Source organism: Schistocerca piceifrons, chromosome X (genome assembly GCF_021461385.2).
Source record: "Schistocerca piceifrons isolate TAMUIC-IGC-003096 chromosome X, iqSchPice1.1, whole genome shotgun sequence".
NCBI classification, from domain to species: Eukaryota; Metazoa; Arthropoda; class Insecta; order Orthoptera; family Acrididae; genus Schistocerca; species Schistocerca piceifrons.
The window spans coordinates 406,757,903-406,781,608 of NC_060149.1; the positions used below are offsets into that span (position 1 = coordinate 406,757,903).

At 39.2% G+C, this 23,706-nt stretch overlaps 1 protein-coding gene across 1 annotated transcript in view; it reads right to left on the reverse strand.

Moving 5' to 3' along the window:
- LOC124723182 (protein MON2 homolog) overlaps positions 1-23,706 on the reverse strand; it is a gene marked incomplete in the record, with an annotated part of 216,575 nt that overhangs the window by 19,957 nt on the left and 172,912 nt on the right. Inside the window, 2 exon segments of the mRNA XM_047248376.1 lie at positions 4,715-4,899; positions 19,475-19,654. Of these exon segments, the coding sequence (XP_047104332.1) occupies positions 4,715-4,899; positions 19,475-19,654 (365 nt within the window).

Below are 23,706 nucleotides of genomic sequence, written 5' to 3' on the forward strand. Positions count from 1 at the left end.
TTTTAGTCACTACTGGCTGCTTCATATTTAAGATGAAGCATAGCATTACTACTTAAATCTGACTGGAATTCTATACAGCTGTCTCCTTTGGATGTTTCTGATGTAACATTTGAGAGAAAGAATGAGAATGCTGTATGCAGCAGATCTTGACCTACATTTACATAATACTGCACAAACACGTAATGGTGTGTGCCGGACGGTACTTCTGGTACCACTAACTGATCCATCCTACTCTGTTCCACTCGTGAAAGGCACGTGGGATGATTGTCAGTAAGCCTCTATATTGGCTCTAATTTCTTGAATTTTGTCTTTGTGGTCATTACATGAGATGTATGTGGGAGGATGTAACATGTTGTCTGACTCTTTCTGGAAAATGCTCTCCTGAAATACAATAGTAAACCTCTCGCTGATGCACAATACCTATCTTGTAATGACTGCTGGAGTTTGTTGAGCATCTTGGGAATGCTCTCACAGTGACCAAACAATTCCATGCCAAACACTACGCTCTTTGTTGGATCTTCTCTTCCCTTCCATCATTCCTATCTAGTAAGGAATCCATATTAATGAACAATATTGAAGAATAAATTTAACAAATGCCTTATAAGCCACTTCCTTCATGGATGAGTCACATTTCCTTAAGATTCTTCCGATGAATCTCAATCTAGCATTTGCTTTTCCACTTCAAGGTCACTCTTGGATAGTTACTCCTATATATTTTATGGCAAATACCGTTTCCAGCAGTTTCTCATCAATAGTGCAGATGTACAGTAGTAGCTTTCTTTCCCTGCGTATGCACAATATGTTATATTTATTTATGTTCAGGGTCAACTGCCAGAGCCAGCACCATTTACCAATCCTCTGCAGGTCATTATGCAAATCAGTACTGCCGTCTGGAGTCACTACTTTGTTACAGACAACCACATCTGAACAGTCTTAAAAGAGCATCCAATGCTTTCTAGTAGCTCATTTATATACAGTATACACAATAATGGTCCTATTACACTTCCTTGGGATACTCTGGAAATTACCTTTACATCTGTCAATTTTGTTCTGTTAAGAACAACGTGTCAAGTTCTGTCTAAGTGGAAGTCTTGAATCCAGTTGCAAATCTGGTCCAATACTCAATAAGCTCAATTTTTTCACTAAACGGTAGCGAGAGACTGTGTCAAATTCCTTCCTGAAGTTAAGGAACACAGCATCAACCTTAGCACCGTTGTCAAAAGCAATGGAGGAATAGAGTGAGCTGATTTTCACACGATATCTGTTTGTGGAATCCATGTTGATTTTTATGAAGGAGATTTTTGTTCCCCAAAAATGTCATAGTTCTTGAGCATAAAACATTTTCCATAATCCTACAGCAGATTGATGTCAACGATCTAGGTGTGCAATAGCGTGCATCTGTCCTGCGATCCTTTTTGGAAATGGTAATTACCTGAACTTTTTTCCAGTCACCAGGTACCCTTTGTTGCTCCAGCAATCTATGATAAACAGCTGGTAGAAGGGGAGCAGCAAGTTCTTTTGCATCTGGTTCTGATGCCTTTTCACAACTAGGCGATTGTAGTTGCTTTTCTATTCTGTGATCAGCCATTTCAATATCTGCCATTTTGACATTCATACAATGAATGAAAGGAGGGACTGTGTTACGATCTTCCACAGTGAGGCGATTTTAGATGATCAAATTCAGTATTTCAGCCTTCTCTCTGTTACCTTCTGTTTAGGTCCCAGTATGGTCTCTGAATGAATGAATAGATGATTTCAAACCTCTTACCGATTTTACATAAGACCAAAACCTCTTAGGTTTTTTACTTGGATTGGGTGACATAATTTTACTTTCAAAGTCATTGAGCACTTCTCTCATTGCTCTCCCTATGCTCAGTTTCACTTTGTTCAGCTTCCATTTGTCAGCTAAGTCTTGACTTCTCTGGAATCTGTGATGCTCTCTTTCTTTATGTAGAAGTTTTGTAACACTGCTATTAAACCATGGTGGGTCTTTCCCATCCCTTGTGACCTTGCTCAGAACATACTTGTCTACGGCATACTGAATAGTGCTTTTGAATTTTTTTCCATTTTGCACTAATCACTGAATATTTTATGCTGCCTACTCAGCAGCTCTGTAATTTGCATCCTGTCACTCTTGCTAAGCAAAAATATCTTCTTACCTTTCTTCAAAGAATGGAAAATCCAGTATGTAATTTAACAATACAAGAGAAGGAAAGTTGTCACTCACCATATAGCGGAGATGCTGAGTCGCGATAGGCACAATAAAAAGATTCCCACAATCATCGCTTTCGGCCATTAAGGCCTTTGTCAACAGTAGACACACACACACACACACACACACACACACACACACACACACACACACACAAACGCAAGCACAACTCACGCAAGTTGCGCTTTTGTGTGTGTGTGTGTGTGTGTGTGTGTGTGTGTGTGCGCGTGTGTGTGTACTGCTGACAAAGGCCTTAATGGCCGAAAGCTATGATTGTGTGACTCTTTTTATTGTGCCTATCGCGACTCAGAATCTCTGCTATATGGTGAGTGGCAACTTTCCTTCTCTTGTATTGTTCCTACCTTTCTTAATATTCCTTGTAAAACCAGTAGTCATAGATGCTGTCATAGCATCATGATCACTACATCTTCCTCTAGTTTAACTGATTCAATAAGTTCAGGTTTGGTTGTTGCTAAGATGTTTAAGACATTGCCTTCATGATTTGGTTCTCAAACTATCTGCTCATAGTAAGTTTTGAACAAGATGTTCAGAATTCCATCACATGAATCCCCATTTTAGGCAACAGGTTTGAGAGCATGACTCTCCCAATCTAAACTCGGACAAGTTGAAATCTCTTCCCTCCCCTCCCCGCCACCCTCTTAACAGAAAAATTGTTAACAACATTCTTTAAGTTCACTCTGAGGCACTCTACCACTGCAGCTCCTGACACAGACGGTCTATAAAGGCATCCAGTTACCATTTTTGACTGAACTTTGATGCTTAACTTCACCCAGATTAATTCACATTTGGGATCTGTGATAAACTTGCTAGATGTTATCGAGTTCTTTATTGCAATAAATATGCTGCTAGCAATGGTGACTAACATATTGTTATGATAAATTCTCCAATCTGAACTTAGGATTTTGTTGCTATTCACTTCCGGTTTCAAGGAGCTTTCTATTCCTAATAATATCTGGGCATTGTAACCTTCAATATGAGATACTATAGAAGAAAGTCCAACTAAAATTACTTGACAGTTGACATGTGTCACTTGCCACTACAGTGTCACCGTGTACGCTGCCACCTACCACTTGGTTGTAGGTGACACACAAACATGGCAGATCACTTCACAAGTGCTGTTAATGTGCAACACAGAGCAATGTTGGAAGCAGCCATTGTGAGATATGATGGAAATGAGAGCTGCGCTGTTGACAGTTGATTTTAGAAGACCATTGACCAAACTGTGGTGGTAGATGCGTTTTGTAGCCCTGAATTTAAACCCGTGCCCTAACCTAACAACAACCTTGTGATGTGCAATGTATCCGAGAAAACGGCAGTCAACAACTGGTGGCACAAATAAAATCAGAATCGCTTTGTTCACAGCCATTAAAGCTAACCTCATGCACAAACTCAAGACAGAAAATTTTCTGTTTAAGCACTAAAAGGAAACTGCAATTTCTCACTATCATCGGTTACGTAACATTAACCTCACTCTGGATACACGGACTGCCATTTTACCAACCAATGAGCAGTCCTGGTTGGCACTGGGTTGCAGATTACAGGGAACCAAAGCAGATTCCAAACAAGAGAGGAAGGGTAAAAAAAACACAATATGATGATGAAAATGATGTGGCAAAGTATTATATATAAAGAAATTACATTTAAACCAATTAAATAAATATAGTTATTGAAATCATAAAAATAAAAAAATAAATAATAAAAAATAAAAAATCACTGTTTTGATGAGATTCTAACCTACAACTTTCTACATGTCAGGTTTATATGCTGAACACTGCACTACCCCACTCCGCAGGATTAGGGTGTTATATTTATGACTCTGGTAATCCAGTAGCAATGATGAATTGCACCCTTCAAAATTCAGTTTCATGCAAATGTCATATGGAGCTTATCTAATGTAATCTCTTTGATTACAATATTTGTCATGTGATGCTGAATCGCGTCTTGTGTGGAATGATCCAGTATTGTTTGGTAAGTGCCATGTATGAAATGGGTGTACTTCGTTAGCATAACTGTGTGTGTGTGTGTGTGTGTGTGTGTGTGTGTGTGTGTGTGTGTGTGTGGTGCGGGGGGGTAATCATGTGTGATGAAATAATAGAGCTATACCCAGGATTTGTGATACAAAACTCATAAAGAAAGAATGCCGGACGAGAAGTTAGACATGAACTGACCAATTGTTGTCGAAGTCTGACAAAAGTGAATGGTTTGGGTGTGATGTGATGCTGGAGGGAACTAGCTCCAACACATGAAGTGTCAACTATCACATAATCGGAATAAAATTCTAGGAACTTTCCTTGGATGCTCCTGCAGTTTACTAATATTATGTTACCCTTTCCTATAGATGATCATTACAATAATTTTGCAAAGGAGCTATAGTTTATATTCTTATATGCTCTTGGTATATTTCTGAATTGTAAGAAAAGGTATAAAAAATACAGTATAGGACATGTTTAATATTCTGGTTACAACAATTGTTAAACTTACCAGAGCTGGGACTACTTGCAGAATGAATTGAGCCTTTGTTTAGCAGGACGACCACTTTAAGAATAAACTCTTTCTGAATAGAATGAACATGAGGTAATACTTCATCACGCAGTAATTCTATTACTTTGCAATCCACTGCTTCATCTGCCTGGAGCTCTTCAGGGCATCGATCACACGTTGGTGCACTGAAAATTGCCACAAAATGGTTAAGAGTTGTAGTACACACACTATTTTCTTCAGCAATATGTTCCTGCCTTGGTGTAAATAAACATCTGATTTGCACATCACAAAAAAGAAAAAAAATATATTTCCATGTCATGCAAAACAGACCAAAAAAAATCAGTAAGGCATATTTTGTACACAAAGGATCTCAACCAATGTGTTATCAAACACTCATATGAAAATTACTTATGTTTGGAAAGCAAGAAATTTGTAATAAACACAAAACTGTTCTGAATGCTGCATCAGTTGTGGAATAAAATGCAACAGTTCTCCACATTTCTCAGGCATGACAGGTATCTGGATGTTAATACAGTCATCTGCAATAAATAACTGGTAAGTGTCTCTCATGCAGAGAATTCCTTTACCAGTACAAATTTATCTCCATATGACTGCTTTATAACTATGTTTACCACTGCTGTAAATATTCTACCAATGAAATTACAGCAAGAAATTGGTGGTACATGATTTTAGCAAAACTACTACAAATAACATCAGTAACAAAAAACAAACGAATGAATGAATAAAACAAGCAAATAAGAGCAAAGAAATAACACCGAAGACAACAACAAAAACTACTCACACCAAACAATAAAGATGTATGAAAACAACTGACATTCAAGTTACACAAATGCAGCAAAAGATGTTATCAAATAATACACACATAAGACAAAAATTAAAGCATAGATACCTAACACTGTATGGAGATCATCTCCAACTTGGCAAAGTGCAGCAGCTCACATGTCATTAACTCAGCAAGTGGGTGGAAGACCTCTGGAAAATAATACTCAGCCACACCATTGCAGTTGCTTCATAAAACAACCTGCCATTTTTAGTACAAGTTCCTGGGTATTAACAGACCACTCAAATACATACACTCCTGGAAATTGAAATAAGAACACCGTGAATTCATTGTCCCAGGAAGGGGAAACTTTATTGACACATTCCTGGGGTCAGATACATCACATGATCACACTGACAGAACCACAGGCACATAGACACAGGCAACAGAGCATGCACAATGTCGGCACTAGTACAGTGTATATCCACCTCCCGCAGCAATGCAGGCTGCTATTCTCCCATGGAGACGATCGTAGAGATGCTGGATGTAGTCCTGTGGAACGGCTTGCCATGCCATTTCCACCTGGCGCCTCAGTTGGACCAGCGTTGGTGCTGGACGTGCAGACCGCGTGAGACGACGCTTCATCCAGTCCCAAACATGCTCAATGGGGGACAGATCCGGAGATCTTGCTGGCCAGGGTAGTTGACTTACACCTTCTAGAGCACGTTGGGTGGCACGGGATACATGCGGATGTGCATTGTCCTGTTGGAACAGCAAGTTCCCTTGCCGGTCTAGGAATGGTAGAACGATGGGTTCGATGACGGTTTGGATGTACCGTGCACTATTCAGTGTCCCCTCGACGATCACCAGTGGTGTACGGCCAGTGTAGGAGATCGCTCCCCACACCATGATGCCGGGTGTTGACCCTGTGTGCCTCGGTCGTATGCAGTCCTGATTGTGGCGCTCACCTGCACGGCGCCAAACACGCATACGACCATCATTGGCACCAAGGCAGAAGCGACTCTCATCGCTGAAGACGGCACGTCTCCATTCGTCCCTCCATTCACGCCTGTCGCGACACCACTGGAGGCGGGCTGCACGATGTTGGGGCGTGAGCGGAAGACGGCCTAACGGTGTGCGGGACCGTAGTCCAGCTTCATGGAGACGGTTGCGAATGGTCCTCGCCGATACCCCAGGAGCAACAGTGTCCCTAATTTGCTGGGAAGTGGCGGTGCGGTCCCCTACGGCACTGCGTAGGATCCTACGGTCTTGGCGTGCATCCGTGCGTCGCTGCGGTCCGGTCCCAGGTCGACAGGCACGTGCACCTTCCGCCGACCACTGGCGACAACATCTATGTACTGTGGAGACCTCACGCCCCACGTGTTGAGCAATTCGGTGGTACATCCACCCGGCCTCCCGCATGCCCACTATACGCCCTCGCTCAAAGTCCGTCAACTGCACATACGGTTCACGTCCACGCTGTCGCGGCATGCTACCAGTGTTAAAGACTGCGATGGAGCTCCGTATGCCACGGCGAACTGGCTGACACTGATGGCGGCGGTGCACAAATGCTGCGCAGCTAGCGCCATTCGACAGCCAACACCGCGGTTCCTGGTGTGTCCGCTGTGCCGTGCGTGTGATCATTGCTTGTACAGCCCTCTCGCAGTGTCCGGAGCAAGTATGGTGGGTCTGACACACCGGTGTTAATGTGTTCTTTTTTCCATTTCCAGGAGTGTACGACAATTGCTTTGCATCACACAAATGTGGTATCTGAGCATTTGTTTGAAATTATTCTGGAAGCTCATTGAGAGCAAACTCCTGCTGGAACAACCCATTGTTCCAAGGATTACAAAACTTCACATGTTGCACATGATCTAAGTATCAGAACCCCATCTTCTTCCACACGCACCTTGCAAGCAGTTTGATGAATTCTTGTTGATAATCATGATCTAGGATATCACATAGTTTGCATTAAATGTGACTCCAATTTTCAGTTAGAAACAATTACTGTTACAGTTCGTAAAACCAAAATAAATATTTCTTGTCATCTATGGCACAAAAAGTGACTTCACAGAGTCCAGTTAAGTCCTTGGCTCCTGTACGTCAGTCTTACAATAGATAGGTCACCTGCTTAATATGCTATGAAAGCTATCAAACAGCTTACTGTCCTATTCACATAAATTCCTGGCAGCTGTTTAGCATGTTAGCCAGCATTGCCTGTTGACTGACACTGCCATTCTTGCCTGGTTGTTGACGAACATGAATGCAAAGTGCTCATGATTCATCACAAGTGACATGTAATTGCAACAAAAATAATAAAAATAAATTTAAAAAATAAGGTGCAATAATATGCAACACTACCAAAATAAAAGATTAGCAGCCCACCGAATAATTTCACATTTCAAAGCAAGCTTAGCTGTGACTTTCCCCTTCAACACACAGTGGAGTGTAACAAATATGCCTCAAAGGAAACAGACATTCATTCAGTAGCCTCCAATTAGATAAAACCTTTCAGATTAACCTTGGTGATGACTATCATTGTGTGGTCTCTGGAACTATTCAACCAGCACAATTCTAATAGGTGTCTTTTTCACATTTTATGTCAGTCTGAAGAAATAAAAAGCATACAGTGTTAAAAGCAAGCTTCTGTTACTGAAAAGAAGGAAAGGAAAATTGATGGCAAGGGCACACAAAAAGTCTCTACGGGATGGGAAGAAAAAGACACAAACAGAGGTACTGACATAGGGAAATTGGTAATCCAGTTATGCAGTCACAGTCTCACAGAATAATGAATGATTTGATCTTAAATCAAGACAGTAGGTATTGATAAGATACAGTCAGAATTGCTATGATCAATGGGAAGTACAGGAACTACAGAACTATTCAATCTGTTTTACACATTGAATTAAAAATGACACATAATCAGATTTCCAGTAAAGTCCCATTATCATACACCCAATGCAGGTACATGGAGATAAACTTCAGACCTATTCAATAACCACACTGAAATTATACATCTATGAATTGTTGACTAGAATAATACACAGAAGAATTTGAGAGATGCTAAGTAAAGAAAATTTTGGCTACGTAAAAGGTAAAAGTATCTCATGCTTCATAGGGGAAGGAAGAATAAAGAAAAGTCAGGATAACCAGGATGTGTTCATGGTATTTGTGGTCCTAAAGAAAGCCACTGAGAATTCTGGGTGAAAGACGATATCTGAAATCATAATACCACTGGATTGGCTGTCACAGTTCAGGAATAATAAACACTCCTGCTTGAAAAGGCCAGAATGACGGCATCAGTGTCACCACTTGAAAAATGTCATATTTCTCGACACGTCCCACTTCATCTTGTCTACACAAAGTAAAGCTGCCGCAATGCACAGGTCAGTCTGAAAGATCACTGTGCTTTACTAGTCACAGTCCTCAGATTGCTGAACTGAGGTAACCAAACACTTATAGGGGGACCTACTGTTTAATGTTGACGCTAAACCATGGTGTAACTTGGCATTTTTTATGTTAAGAGGGCATTTACACATGTGAAAGCAGTGAAAGGGAACCAAAAAGATATTAAGAACTGACTGAGGGTCGAACCTTACCTTTTTGGATTTGCAGTCTGACATTTTAGCACACCACATATGTAGAAACTGAAACCCTGAGAAAAATACATAAGACTGCAATGACCTTTATACTGCAGACTCAGTCCTCAGTAAAACACAAGTGATTAAGTATACTGAACTCTACATGATCTCTGACAGGGAACTTAGTATAGTGTGAAGCATGACCCTCCCCACAACCACATCATGAAAGGGCTGGGGGAGAGGTGGGAGGTTGAGTGGAAGAAAAAGCTTTTGTGATGTTGCAATTTCCACAAATAGCAAAGCAAAAATATTGTGCTAACATCAAGTGGTAGAAAGAAAAGTGGGGAAAAATTAGAAATGCATTGTGAAGTTAGTATGCAGTTTATAACTACTGTTATTCCAAAGCAATGATGGAAGGAAAAGAAAAGTTCATAATAGGTGCATGAAAAAGAGGGATTAGAGCTTAGGTTTTCAAGTGATGTAGGCCTTGCAGCTGAAGCTAAGGGAAATTTAGAAGCTTTGTTAATAGAATGGACCACCTGCACAGCACTTAATTTGGTGTCATCAAATCAAACAGCATAAGATACTTTTTTCACTTCTGGGAATTTAACGTCTGTCTCTGATACATTTTCCTTAAATAGAATGCTAAAGATATGTTAGCTAATAACTGTTTAGTTTAATTATTTTAATGTAAACAATTGCAAAGTATTTTTTATGTCCAGCATTATATTAAACTTTGACTAGCTGTTTTCTCCTCAACCAATGTCATATGAAAAGTGTTTTGTCATGCAGAGGTATGAGAGTCCAAGGCTTGTGCGAGAAAAAGAACAAAATGTTAAGGTACTAGCTGCCTAGTGCCACTTCCTAAAACACAAATTAGTCGTAGCCTCACAGACAGAACATGCATAAAAATTGTTAATATAATAATTATGCAGGGTATACTACAGCAATCACATTATTCTTTGATAACAGCACCTGCAGATACAAGATAATCTTTAACTTTATTTATTCCATTTAGTCTTTTCATTGTGCATGTCTGCAACTCACTGTGTCATCTTTACGATGAGCAGCAATCTACTGTTTTCCTATATTGGTTATTCCTTTTGTATTATTTTTAGTTACTCAGACTAAATCACCACCTGTGTTTGTGAGAGAGGTGAAATCAGCAGATTGTCTGTACTCTAACTCTTGACTGCCATGAAAATTATGATTTATGCTCCCAGTATTCAGGTTAAAAAGCTATTTTTAAACCATCCATAGTTAACTAGCCAATCACACTACCCACTGGCTTCTGTATCAAGTTCTTCAGTTGACATTTTAAAACTATTTTTCCTAATGTTTAGGCAGCACTACTGGCTCGCTTTATTAAAGGTTCACCCTTTATTGCTGGTGGTGGGCTCGACTTGAGTGGTGGGCTGGACATGAGCTCACAGGTGGAGATTGTATATATCTGCCCCACCAACACCGAGAGCTTTTACCTAGTCATTACTGCTTTGCATTTCTACCTGCAACAATTGTTCACTGTATCACAGGTGGTAGGCGACTGGAGAGTTAAGGGACAGGATATCCGTTTCTGTACAAGGTTGGGAGGGTAATATTTGTCTGTGAGAGGCTCAGTGAGACCCTTGGCATATTTTGAGAGGGACTGCTCATCGCTACAGATGTGATGGCAACAGGTGGCTAGGCTGTATGGAAGGGACTTCTTGGTATGAAATGAGTGGCAGCTGTTGAAGTGGAAGTACTGCCAGTGGTTGGTAAGTTTGATATCAATGGAGGTACTGATATAGCCATCTTTGTGGTGGAAGTCAACAATGAGGAAGGTGGCTTGTAGGGCTGAGGAGGAACGGATGAAGCAAATGGGGGAGAAGATATTGAGATGTTGGAGGAATGTGGACAGGGTGTTCTCACCCTCTATCCAGATCATGAAGATGTCATCAATGAATCTGAACCACGTGAGTTGTTTGGGATTCTGGATAGTTAGGAAGGATTCTTCTAGATGACCCATGAATAGGTTGGCATAGGATGGTGCAATGTCACAGATTTATTTGTAGGTGATGCCTCCAAAAGGTGGGCATGACTACCAACAAGCTGTCTGTCCACATGAATGGCCAACAAACAGCTGCACCACACAGTTGCTCAGCAGACTGCCTAACACAACATTCTACTCTTCAGTGACTGCTCTATGGCCTATGCCATCTGGATCCTTCCTACCAACTCCAAATTTTCTGAGCTGCGCAGGTGGGAATTCTCCCTGCAGTATATCCTACAGTCCTGTAATGCCTCCACCCCACTCCCGGCCACCACCTTTTTTAGTCACTGCACTGTCCTTCACCTGACCTACCCCTTCCCTGTTTCCACTCCAGCACAATACTGCCTTCTATTCCACCAATGCACGCACAGTCTTTTTACTTCTCTCTTCTTCCACTCTGCCCCCCCCTCCCAACCTCCATCTAACCTCCCGACTGCAACTAGCTGCCCTACCCTCTTCCCACCATATCCCTGCATGCTACTATAAGCAGCACTTTTAATGTCCACCACCCCCACCCTGCTATCCCTCCCACTACCCACCCCAGCCTCCTCCTTACCCCCACCACCCACAGTGCCTCACAGTCTACTTCAGAAGAAGGACTTTTACTTGTTTAGCAGTCTTTTTGTTGTGTCTGTTTGGAACTCAACATCTCCGCTATACAGTGGGTAGCGACCTACCCTTTTCATAATACTGTCATCATTCCATCCTGGATTTTCCATGGTTTGATTTTGCCTAATGGCTTTTCTTCCATCCTGTAACCGAGTGCTTTTTCCCTTTGTTACTATTTTCTAACACATTACTTTACTATTTACTTACTGTTTGTCCTTTTCTTCCTCTTCTTCTCTGTGTTTTACACGACAACTTTCAAACTGCACCACACACTGACTTACGAGCCATACTTTCTCAGCCATCTTGTCCATGCTCAACACATGCTATGTAACTGCACTGATGGTTGGTTGGTTGGTTGGTTGGTTGATTCGGGGGAGGGGACCAAACAGCAAAGTCATCGGATTAGGGAGGGACGAGGAAGGAAGTCAGCCGTGCCCTATCACAGGAATCTGGATTCTTCCTACCATCACCAGCTTTTCTGAATTGCATCTACTTTACTGTAACTCCTTGCCTCAACCTCTCAACCTGCGTTAGTCTCTGCCCTTCACCCACCTATCTTCTTCCCTCTTCCCACTCCAGCACTACACGTTTTTCTGTTCCACCAATGAAGCCACACCACAGTCTTTTTACTTCTCTCCTTTTTCCCCCTGTCTAACCTCCCAACTGCATCTAGCTGCCCTACCCTCTACTCAACACATCGCTGTATGCTCCCACAAGCAGCACTTAACTGTCCACACCCATACCCTGCTATCCTTCCCCCTCTCCACCCCAGCCTCCTCCTTACCCCCACCACCCAGATTGTTTCTCCAAACATGCACAGTAGCTCAGAATCTGGCCTTGGCAGACAAACAATGGACATATTTGTGCATGTTGTGTTTTGCATAAATGTGTGTGTGTATGTTGTCTACTTTATCAGAAGGCCTTTTACTTGTTTAGCAGTCTTTTTGTTGCATCTGTCTGTGACTCAACATCTCCACTATATGGTGAGTAGCAATCTGTCTTTTTCATAATATTGTAATTATTCCATCCTGGATTTTCCACTGTTTTATTATATGGTCAATGTCACACGGTGTGTGCTCCACAATGGCTGATTTCTCCATCTGTCCCAAATCGCAATACCATTTATGTTGGGTGATCGTGGTATTGATGGATCGTCCAGTAATTTCAAGACAGAGTTTTCCACGTGTACATGGTATGCAGTATATTCCTGACACTATAAGTGGGACTCACTCTCTCTCTCTCTCTCTCTCTCTTTTTACATCTTAGACATTCTTTGATCATCTTGATTATTTTGTAAAAAGTCTATACACCATATCCAGTCAATTTTATCCGTCACCCTGGGGATGTATGGTAAGAAGGCTGTACTGACATTTCTTCTTCTTCTTCTTCTCACTTTTCACTTTGTCGAGAGTTAAATGTCATTATATTTCTCATGCAGTGAGTGCCCCTTCCTGCTCAGAATGCACTCCAGGTTATACCTTGGTCCGAGGTGCTGCAGCTCATATATTCACCTTGTGCATTACGAGCATATTAATCTTTCCTCTTTTGTGGCTCAGGTGACGACTTGACAGTTTGTGCAGGTACTGGGTAATGCATGTCGGTTTTTGATACATGCTGTGTTCCAGATACATGCTACATTCCAGGTTCTCATTCCTCATAACTAGCACATCTAGAAATCATAGCAGTTGATCCTTTTCTACAACAGTAAATTTCATGTTGGCTTGAAGACTGTTCAGATATCTTAAGGAGCCATAGGGCTATTCCTCGCCATGGTTTCACTCGACTAAAGTATCATTATTGTACCTGTGCCGCACGTTAGGTTTTCAAGGTGCCAAGTTCAGCACCTGTCTTTCAAAATGCTCCATGAAGACTGGCAATCAGAGGACTACGTGGACTGCCCATGTTGATGCCTTCCAGCTATTTGTAGAAATCATCATTCCACACAATGTGGCTGATTGTAAGTTGGCGATTTCCTGAGGAAAAAAGGAACCAATCTGCTCCAATGTGTTTCCAAGTGGCACTTTAGTAAACAAAGGAATAACATCATAGCTGACCAGGGCACTGTTAGGACCAAGTTCCAGTTTCTTCAGCTTCACAAATGAAATGTCTCAGCACTTTGTTTGTCTTTCCCCCCACACAGCTCAAACAGAGTGGCCAAGTGTGTCATCATTTATACACCAGTGAGCCAGGAGTACTTACAATCAGTATCAGTAGTTCATCACCTTCATGGATTTTTCAGAACCCATAAACTCTAGGTGGTAGGGCTCCTGTGTTGCACATGTTCCTCTGTATGTCCACCAACAGAGAACATCCCACGACTAACTGACTCATCTTTCATGTGATCAGTTGCACTGGATCTAACAGGTCATGTGTCTTCTGCTCACAGTCTTTGGTCTTCTTTACAACTGTCGCATTTCACCTGTCAGCAGGTAGTACCAATATGCTCTTGTCAACATTAAAGCTCTAGGTAGCATGCAACTCTTCTTTTTTCAGGCTCCTAGCTGGTGGTTTCATTTGGTGGTGTGTCCTGGTGGTCTCAGTGCATAATTCTTTAGATTTTTCACAAGGAACAGTCTAGATAGCTGCTTTGGTGTTAGTAACGAGATCCTCTATAGGTAAAGTTATGGGGATGATGGTAAACTTCCCTTCTTTTTGAAGGACAGACAGTTCCTCTGAGGTCAGTGTCAGTTTGCTTAGGTTGACAACTGTGATTGACATGTAATGAATCAGCCTGTCAGTATGCTTTCTGGATATTTTGAGCTTTTTCTTCAATCACTTGGTGCAATGGTCAAGTTCATTTTGCATGCTCCTTGAGTGACACTGTCGATCTCATCCCAGTTGTCTTGGTGCATGCTGCCACTAAGTTGACGGACAATGTCCAAAAGTTGCTCAACAGTTTTTACCAAGTCTCTCCATATTGTATGAATTCACTCATGAAGAAATTAATTCTGTTGTAGATATGACACATCTGGGCAGTGGTGATTAGGTGCTGAGCAAGGTGGTGCAGTGGTTAGCACACTGGACCTGCGTTCATGTGGACAGCAGTTCAAACATGCATCTGGACATCCCAATTTGTGTTTCCTGTGATTTCCATAAATTGCTTCAGGCAAATGTCGAGATGGGTCCTTTGAAAGGACCCTGATCCAAGCTTGTGCTCCATCTCCGATGAGCTCATTGTTGATGGGACAATGAACATTGAATTCCTCCTCCTGGTGATTCGGTGCCTACATTTCACAAACTTTAATGTGGTCCCTTCAACCCAGCACTAACAAAAGAAAAGCGGAAAGGACTTTATTCTTCTGTTATTGGTCAAGGTGTTACTACAATCTTGAAAATTGTCAAACAAACATCAGCTCGATAAGCCAATGGTCAATTTGTAATTAGACAATGTATACAACTGTTGACACATGGAATGCTTTGCAATACAGAAGTATCTAACAATCATGTATAATCAAAAATAAGAATCTCATATACTAACACTTAAGCCAAATATTATTTGAATGTTCATGGGTCCTGACACTTTTTTGTGTTTCAAAATAACAATGTAAGAAAGTGACTCTAAATTATCTTTTTTTCATTTTTCACAATTTCTCTTGACCTTTTCCCCTTCGGAGCACTAGGTTCCAGAACTCTACATATCTTTGTACTTCCATTACTTGTGCTAATGTCTTAGAATAGTTTGATATGCACAGCCATAACATAGTGGAATTTTGTAGGGAACAAAAAGATCTTTATAATAAATATTTTACAAGCCCTATAAATGAAAACATTATAAAACCTGAATATACCTACAGATTGATAGAGAACTGGAGATACATACATATAAGCAATAAACACTAGAATTGAGAAGTTTCTAGTTTTGAATGGCTACATGTAACAGTTTCAAAGATGATGACATTGCATGAAGAGAAGTCAAATTGGGAAAAAAAGAGCACAGATATATTTGTCATACAAGTTATTGATAATCTGACTGATAACTTGCGGGTGTTTTTCATAAATTTGGACTATGGAATAAAAAAATTATCACACAAGCACCTTGTTGGCCACTGCTTATTCAACACCGAGTAAAGCTGCTTTCATTCATTTCTTCATGTAATATTTTATATAATATTTTTATGGGAACTGATAAAGTAAAGTTTACAATTATTTGGTCACCTGAGCACAACAGCTGCAAAATGAGCAGGCATAAAGCATGATAATAATTAAAATCACTTCTGGAAAAATGATCATATCACATAAAAACTGGGAGTTAAAATAAAACAGAAAATACTGGAGTAAATTTCATTTAAGAGGTCTTTACACAGAGGTCAAATGGGACTAACAATGAGAAATTGATCTTCCAGTACCATTTAGAGTTTTTCCTGAATGATGTGCCGTGTATTTATTTACCTCATTTTTAACCACCACAACCCCCCCCCCCCCTCTCTCCACCCCCTAAAAATATTTAAAAAAAATCTTCTTTACATTCATGTTTCAGCCCAGACTCATGCAAGAAGGCAAGCAGTGTTTTTCTACATGACCTGATGCTACCTGTGTCATTGAGCCTGAAACCAAGATAGTAAAAATATCCTTTTAGACTGATGAACTGCCTGTTTTTACAGGGTATTTCTATGCATATCTGTCAGGCAATGATGATAACATTCAAGAACAAGATGTCACCAATTACTGTCAGAAAACAGAAGGCACTACAAGGTACGAAAGTAATATTTCCAAAGAAAAAAAATACACCATTAAAATGCACATGCATACATTTGTAATACTGCTGGGAGATTGGTTGGGATGGGGGAGGAATAAGATGGAGAGGATCCTAGTGATAAGTGGGTATCGCAAAACTTTCCACAAGATACCATCAGCAACATACGCTCAAAATAAAGCAAATAAAATTTCCTCCCTCACAGTAAGATAGGCATACTGTGATCCAGCTAACAGAAATATGAGAATAATTACACAAATTCAGAAGACAGACTCAATTTTTGAATATGACAACTCCCACCTATTTGGCATTTCAACATTCAGAAAAACTCAAAACTTTCATACATAAGATGTGGTGTAGCTCTTTTATGTACCTGTAATTCACAGGGCCGGATGTCACCTCTCAATGTAGTAGTAAGCTAAACACTGAAGTATGTGTATTTCCTAAAGGTTTCAAACTGTTGCTGTTCATAGGGAGACAAATCATCATTATGGTTGTGTCACCATTATATGGGAATAATCGTAGTGGAGTCATTTTTACATTAAATTTTTATGTAACCTGTTTTGATTACCTGAGAGTGAAACTGAATCCAAACAATTTGGATTAACTCACAGAAAACATAATGACAATAATAACATTACTCTTTAAATTGGGAAAATTGTGTTGCTAAGAGAATAACCATAATTTTTTGTGGTGTTTCTATACCATCAAAAACGTAGTGAAATGTCTTGATTCTGTAGAAAATTCATGAAAAATTGAAACTTAATCTCTTGCCATGAGCTATGTCATATCATCCCACATAGACATTTACCTTATATGTGACAAGACTGTATTTCTTCTGATGGAGTGATTTCATTCTCCACTAAAACAACATGACAAGTTTATTTGAGTTCTAAATCAGCAAGAGTAGGATCCAAGACTAGACTGTGTTGATTTAATATTGATTCTATGATGCATCGTTGCACCACCTCTCTAAGCTCAGAGGATTTGTTGGTTTCTCTATAGTCAAATTCCGCTAGCACACACCACACAGATTAATAAACAGGAAGACAGGGGAAAGAGAAGATTATAACTAATGTATAAATGTTTATCATAAGTAATGAGTGAAAAGTAAACAATCCATCATTTTAAAAAATATGAATATCATCCATAAATTAAATGCCACACTTTCAGAGCAGGAAATAAAACTAGGCAGTATAAGTGCTAAAAAATAAAAAGAAAGCTCATGCCAACACAGTCACTGACAACAACAACAACAACAACAACAACAACAACAACAAGTGGCGGCGGCAGCAGCAGCAGCAGCAGTAACAACAACAACAACAACAACAACAACAGGTGCTTTTCTCCCTTTCTCTTCTCTTTACTAAAAAAAGTATCTCATAACTCATTACAGTATCTGAGTAACAGTCTCTATAATATTTGACCTATTATTCAGCTCACTTTACCATTTCCGTCATCAGACACATCTTTCATCCAAATATCTACGGGTACTGGTTCACAGTGATGTAAGGCGGAACAGCCACATAAACATGGGGAGACAGATGCCATATTCAGATTTACTGAAAAAAATCTTAATGTAATTCATGCAAGAAAGAAGTCGTGTGAACAATCCGTGAGCACTGTTTGTTGGTCTGAAGTCTTCACGAAGTTGGATTTACGTAAGAGATAGAAATGATTCAAAGAAGAGCATTCTGATTCTTCGCGGATTTGTTTAGCCAGCATGAATGTGTCAAAGAGATATTCAATAAACTACAGCAGAAAACACTACACACAAGACATTAGACATCACTAGGAGCCTTAGTCACAAAAGTTCTGAGAGTCACATTTCAAAGTTACAGACTACATCCTGCTACATACATCTTGCACAATGGTCACAATGGTAAAAACAGACAAATGCAGCCTCATACAGAGAGGTGCCAAAAGGATTTCTACCTGTGTACCACGGGTAAATGCAATAGGAATGACTGAAAATGACACCACCACACTTTGTAGCCTCTGTCACATGCCATATGGCAACTTGTGGAGAACAGATGTACATGTAGATAAAGGAAGTGACTCAAAATCAAAGAGAATACATTTGGACAATTTTTTATTTTTGTTTACTCATTTTTCAAAACTTCAATAATATTGTGGGTGGCTATTTTTATTTCTCCTTGGCTGTGTCATCCTATATTTTGCACTATACTTCATTATAGAAAAGTATCTCAGCTTCTTATTTATTTCAGTGATTTCCTATAGATTTTCACTTACACCATTATGTTAAATATTCCTTCCAATTTCCCATCTCATCCTTAAAAACTGTACGTTTCTCCAAGAAGAACAGAAGACACACAAAAGTCAAAAACACTCAATTATGAACAGTTTTGAAGATCATCAAAAGCAACCGAAATAGTTTTTATAGCTTCTTTTGATTAAATACCTCTTGAATATCTAATATACAGCAATGCATAGCTCTCAATGTGGGAACACAACACTGCACTGAAACTGGCCATCAGAAAAAGAAACGCCAATTTTAAATCACTTTACCATCCCATGTTACAATTAAGACTTTGAAAAAGTTTTGGAAACCTCTAATATCAATATTAACTGAAAACAGCTATGAACAATGCCAAAAATACATTCAAAGAACATAACTACATTATTAAACAGGTTGTGACCATACAACACAGATTCATACTTTATCTCTAAACATCATCATTCACTATCTGTCTCACACAATCTTTAAATCTCATGAGAAGTTTCCATTATGACTGACAATTTTGATAGAAATCCTTGGTCAGTTGACAGTTATATATGGGCAGAGGCATCACAAGTACTCGAGAACCACAGAATTCCAGAAGACCACCGGCCGGCTGACAATCCCTGTGCTGCAAGTGAGCTGGCGAGACTGCCACAGCTGAGAGAGAGAAGTGTTGAGAGTATCAGAAGTGCAGGGACAGGAAAAGGTGTGTAAATAAAATGCCAAATACAGTAAGGCATGCGGCTACTCTGGCACACCGATAGGCAAATTACGAAGATTACTGATGTGGAAGGACACGGTGGCGAAGAGGTGAAGGCCACTCACGTCCAGCGCGCCCCTCCAGCAGCGAGTCCCGTAACAGTAGTGACTACGTGCCGAGGGACCGACACTGTTGCAGAACGGCTTAGAACCGATTCTCTACTGCCAATGGATCTGCGGCGTTCCAAATCGCGTGTAGTGACGTGTTGACAACAGTGGAAGCCAACGCACCGTCTCGCAAGGTGGCTGCAAGGCAAGCTTAGCTCAGGTCAGTGGCAAAAGCTCCTAATTGTAATAGGCAAAACAAAACAAAAAAAGTTGCTTTGATTTTGCTCAAGATTTTTTTGCCCCAGTAACACTGAAGACATTACAGATGAATTTAAATTAGCTTACAACTAACTTATTATAGCTTAACTTAAAGGAACAATGTTATTGCCACACCACCTGTTTGTAAAATAGATAAGTTCCATCAAAATACAAATCAAATTACATACGTATGTGAAGTGGCTTGCATTGAAACTCAGCAGATAGGCGACTATTTCCATGGACTTGTCTAATAAACAGCACAAAAGGTGCATGTACTTTGGATTAGTGGACGAATCAGGCTCACTCTCCCAGCATGTGGCTAATAAAGTTGGTTTATAGCAAAAATTAGTATTGTCGTATTAGACAAGGACACTTGAGATCTTAAAGAGAAATTCTTTCTATAAATTAAGAATACCTCTACTACAGTACCACTCACAATGGTATGTAATAATTTGGAGTTTGTAGTACACGAGCTGTTGAAAGAATAAAGAAAAAGATGACTGCCGATGAATGTAAAGGTAACTAAATATACATACGTAACTAAGAGAAAATAAGTACATTTTTGGTGAATAAGAGATTTGTCATGATTTCAAAGCTTAGCTAGTGTATACAAAGAAATTTTAGATGAAGCCATGGAAAGGAAAATCCAGTGGTGAAGAAGGAAGGAAGGAAGATTAGAGTTCAATGTCCGGTCCACAGTGAGGTCATTGGAGACAGAATGGTGAAAGGTAAACTGTACTCTTTATGGTTGTATTTATTGTCATTTAAATGTAATGAAAATAAATGCTGAATATAAAACAAACTAGGTAAATCATTTTGATCTAATGTAGTGAAAACCCTATGATAGGCTATCAATTAAAATTTTGGAAGGTTACTGGTTATTTTTTAAAATGAAGCCATAATGGTTTCACATGCCACATAGAGACAAATCCGAAATATAGACAGGGAATGGCCTTTTAATCATTTAATATAATCATGATTAATACTAAATGTGGGATATATACAGACAGAAATTAGAAAAAAATTAGAATTCCAGGATACTGTTGCACAAAAAAAAAAAAAATGTTTTAATTTAATGGTAGAAACACATTATGTATAAGATGAGGTGTCACATGAACAAGCTCCCTGATTCTAACACCACGAAAAAGCATGAGCACTAGACTGACAATGGAAAAAGATACCACTGGGGGAAAAAAAAGCAAACTCGTGATCAAAGCAATCTCTGCATCATAATGTATGAGTGGAGAGAGAGGGGGAGAAAATAAATAGAACCTGAAAATCAGAACTACTAAATGAGAAATTTAATGTATAATTTACATTTAACACACTATTTCATTCATTAACACTTCCATTTAGTTGAAAGTCTAAGAAAGTATTGCTATTTTTACATGCAAGTTTGTGAAAATAGACATTTAGCAGCCATTTCACTTTCTCCAGTAAGAGTTACACCTACAAAAGTAGTTAAGAAATAGAAGTTTTGGCATGTCATGCCTAAAGCTTCCATAATGTGTTACAATACATATATGAACACTGGCTGTGATTTTATATGCTCGACAGAAAAACAAAAAGCGCAACCATTATTGTATTATTTGCTTGCCATATTGTGACAAATGGAAAAGGTTCTTTGTTGTTGTGTTGTTAATGGAAAAGTGAGCATACCAACAATCTCATCAACAGAGACATGGTGCTAGTGTTGAGAACACAAGTGTGCAAAAGCTGTGAAAATTTTAAGAGACTGATGAACAATATCTATTACACTGGCACAGAAAATGGATCTTAATGAGCGACAGTCACATTTTAAGAACTTTTACTTATTATGATATGACAGCTCGGGCACTGCATTGAGTAAGAATGAATAACTCAATATCCATGTGGAATAATGCAGTGGACACTCTCCTTTGTGATAAGTTATTTTGAAGAGCATTGAAAATATGAAGATCAAGAAGGCAAAGCAATCTACCACTACTCACTTGCACAGTCAGTTTTTAATCAAAATTTAATCTTTCCACTAAAAAAGCAGCAATAGAAGGAAAAACTGAATTCTTTGGTGATCTAATGATGTTTACACACCTGAAAATGACAATGAGCGCATACTTTTTTTTTTTTTACAGCAGCATACAGATTTTAAAAGTCTGCTGTTAAACTGTCAGCAGCGATTAAGTGTTGCCCATACCAGAAAGTTTTGCTGTGTAACTAGAAACATTTGTGTTGCACAACATGTGAAAAGTTTACGCTAAAAAATCAGGCAACAATCAGTAAAATATGCTGGGGGATCATAGAAGTATCACATTAAAAAATGTTTAGTCTCAAGGAACATCAATAAAATTTTCAATCTTACACTATGTTTGCAGAAGAGAGAACTTCTGGGAGACGAGAACCGAATTTCAGAAATCTTTTTTTACATTAGTGTTTACATTTTAATGTCTTAAGCAGTTTTGCTAGACTGGTCAAATATCCATTCTCTGATCATCAGCTGCCTTACCTAAATAGCATCTGGAAATCACCCGTGCCAGTTTCTGATTTAGTCAGCACAATGGCCACTTCTCTTTAGTTAAATATTTAGAGGTAAATAACTTCATGCTCAGTCTAATATTTCTACTTCTCCCTCTCTCTGTCTAAATTAGCTAAAAGTTTTAAAAATAAAATGTGAACTGACAACCCAAGTACGTTTCAAAAATGGCTGTGCACTTACATGAAAGCAAAAATTGATAGTTGAAAAGGAAATCCAGCAGCTATAATCACATTTCCAGAATAGATATTTGAGCATTTACACCATGACCTACAAGCAGTATTGGGAGATCAGTTTACAAAATCCAGTTTGGGAGCCCTATGTAAACATAATGTTAATGTGGAGTTCTCCCAACTGCAGTTACCCCTTTGTATTGCTGCTTCCTACCATCAATAAATAAATACATGCCACTAAAGTAGTTTATGTGATACATTTTTAAGAATTTCTGTATGTTTTTCTCCTTAATCACACTGATCATAACTTTCTTCTTTTGCTTACATGTGTCACGAGGAAGTGGTGTCTGGAGAGTTGCCAAGATCTAATGGAGTGCAACAATTTTCCAAAAGACATGGCTATGAGCCATGTCAAGAAAGGAACGGAAAAACTGATGTGACAACAAGACAAGCCATAGCAATAATAGTAGAGACTGAAAATGAAAAATTGTAATGTACACACAAAAACTGTGCCTTTACAATTATGTGGCCACTTTTGTTTACACTATTATGCCAGTAATGCTTGTCAGAGTATTTGTTTCCCTTTGCATAATCTCACATTACAGAGGAAAAACCCAATAATTAATGACAACAGAACATATCAACTATGGGACATCATATTCTAAAACAAAAAATTTTTGTATCTTCACTGAACGTATCCAACATCATCAGCTAGAAGCCCAAAACCTCACATGAGCTTTATACAAATACAATAACTGGGCCACTGATTTCATCATGGCTCTCATCCCTCCTCATTTTATTTAAATCTTTATTCAGGTCATGGGCTAGGTAATGTTGGAAATTATCTACATATTGTATGAGCAAACAAACAAGAGTGAAAATAATTCTAAACATGAAGTGAACTGCAATGCATAACTTTAATAACTGCATATCTCATCATAAAGCTCATCACAAACTCTATTTTCAGCTACATTGTTTAGTATATTTTCTCAGTATGAGATCTGCCTCCTACTTACTCTATATCTGAAAGTGATCACCATTTTCCTTATAATTATAATTTTATTGTTTTTCAGTCACAGTTTTACTTGAGGTCAATCATTCTGTTCACATATTATGACTGGCTGAAAGTTACTGAACTGCTGGAACCTTCACAAACTAAATGTTCTATCAATAAAAAAAAAAAAAGCCATATTTAAGTAGTGAACTGTGCATTCCACTAAACATGCACACAGTAATTTATTATCACAACAGTATCACATTTTCCCCATACTCAAAGTTAGTTAAATCAATCTAAATTTTTTATGTTTTCA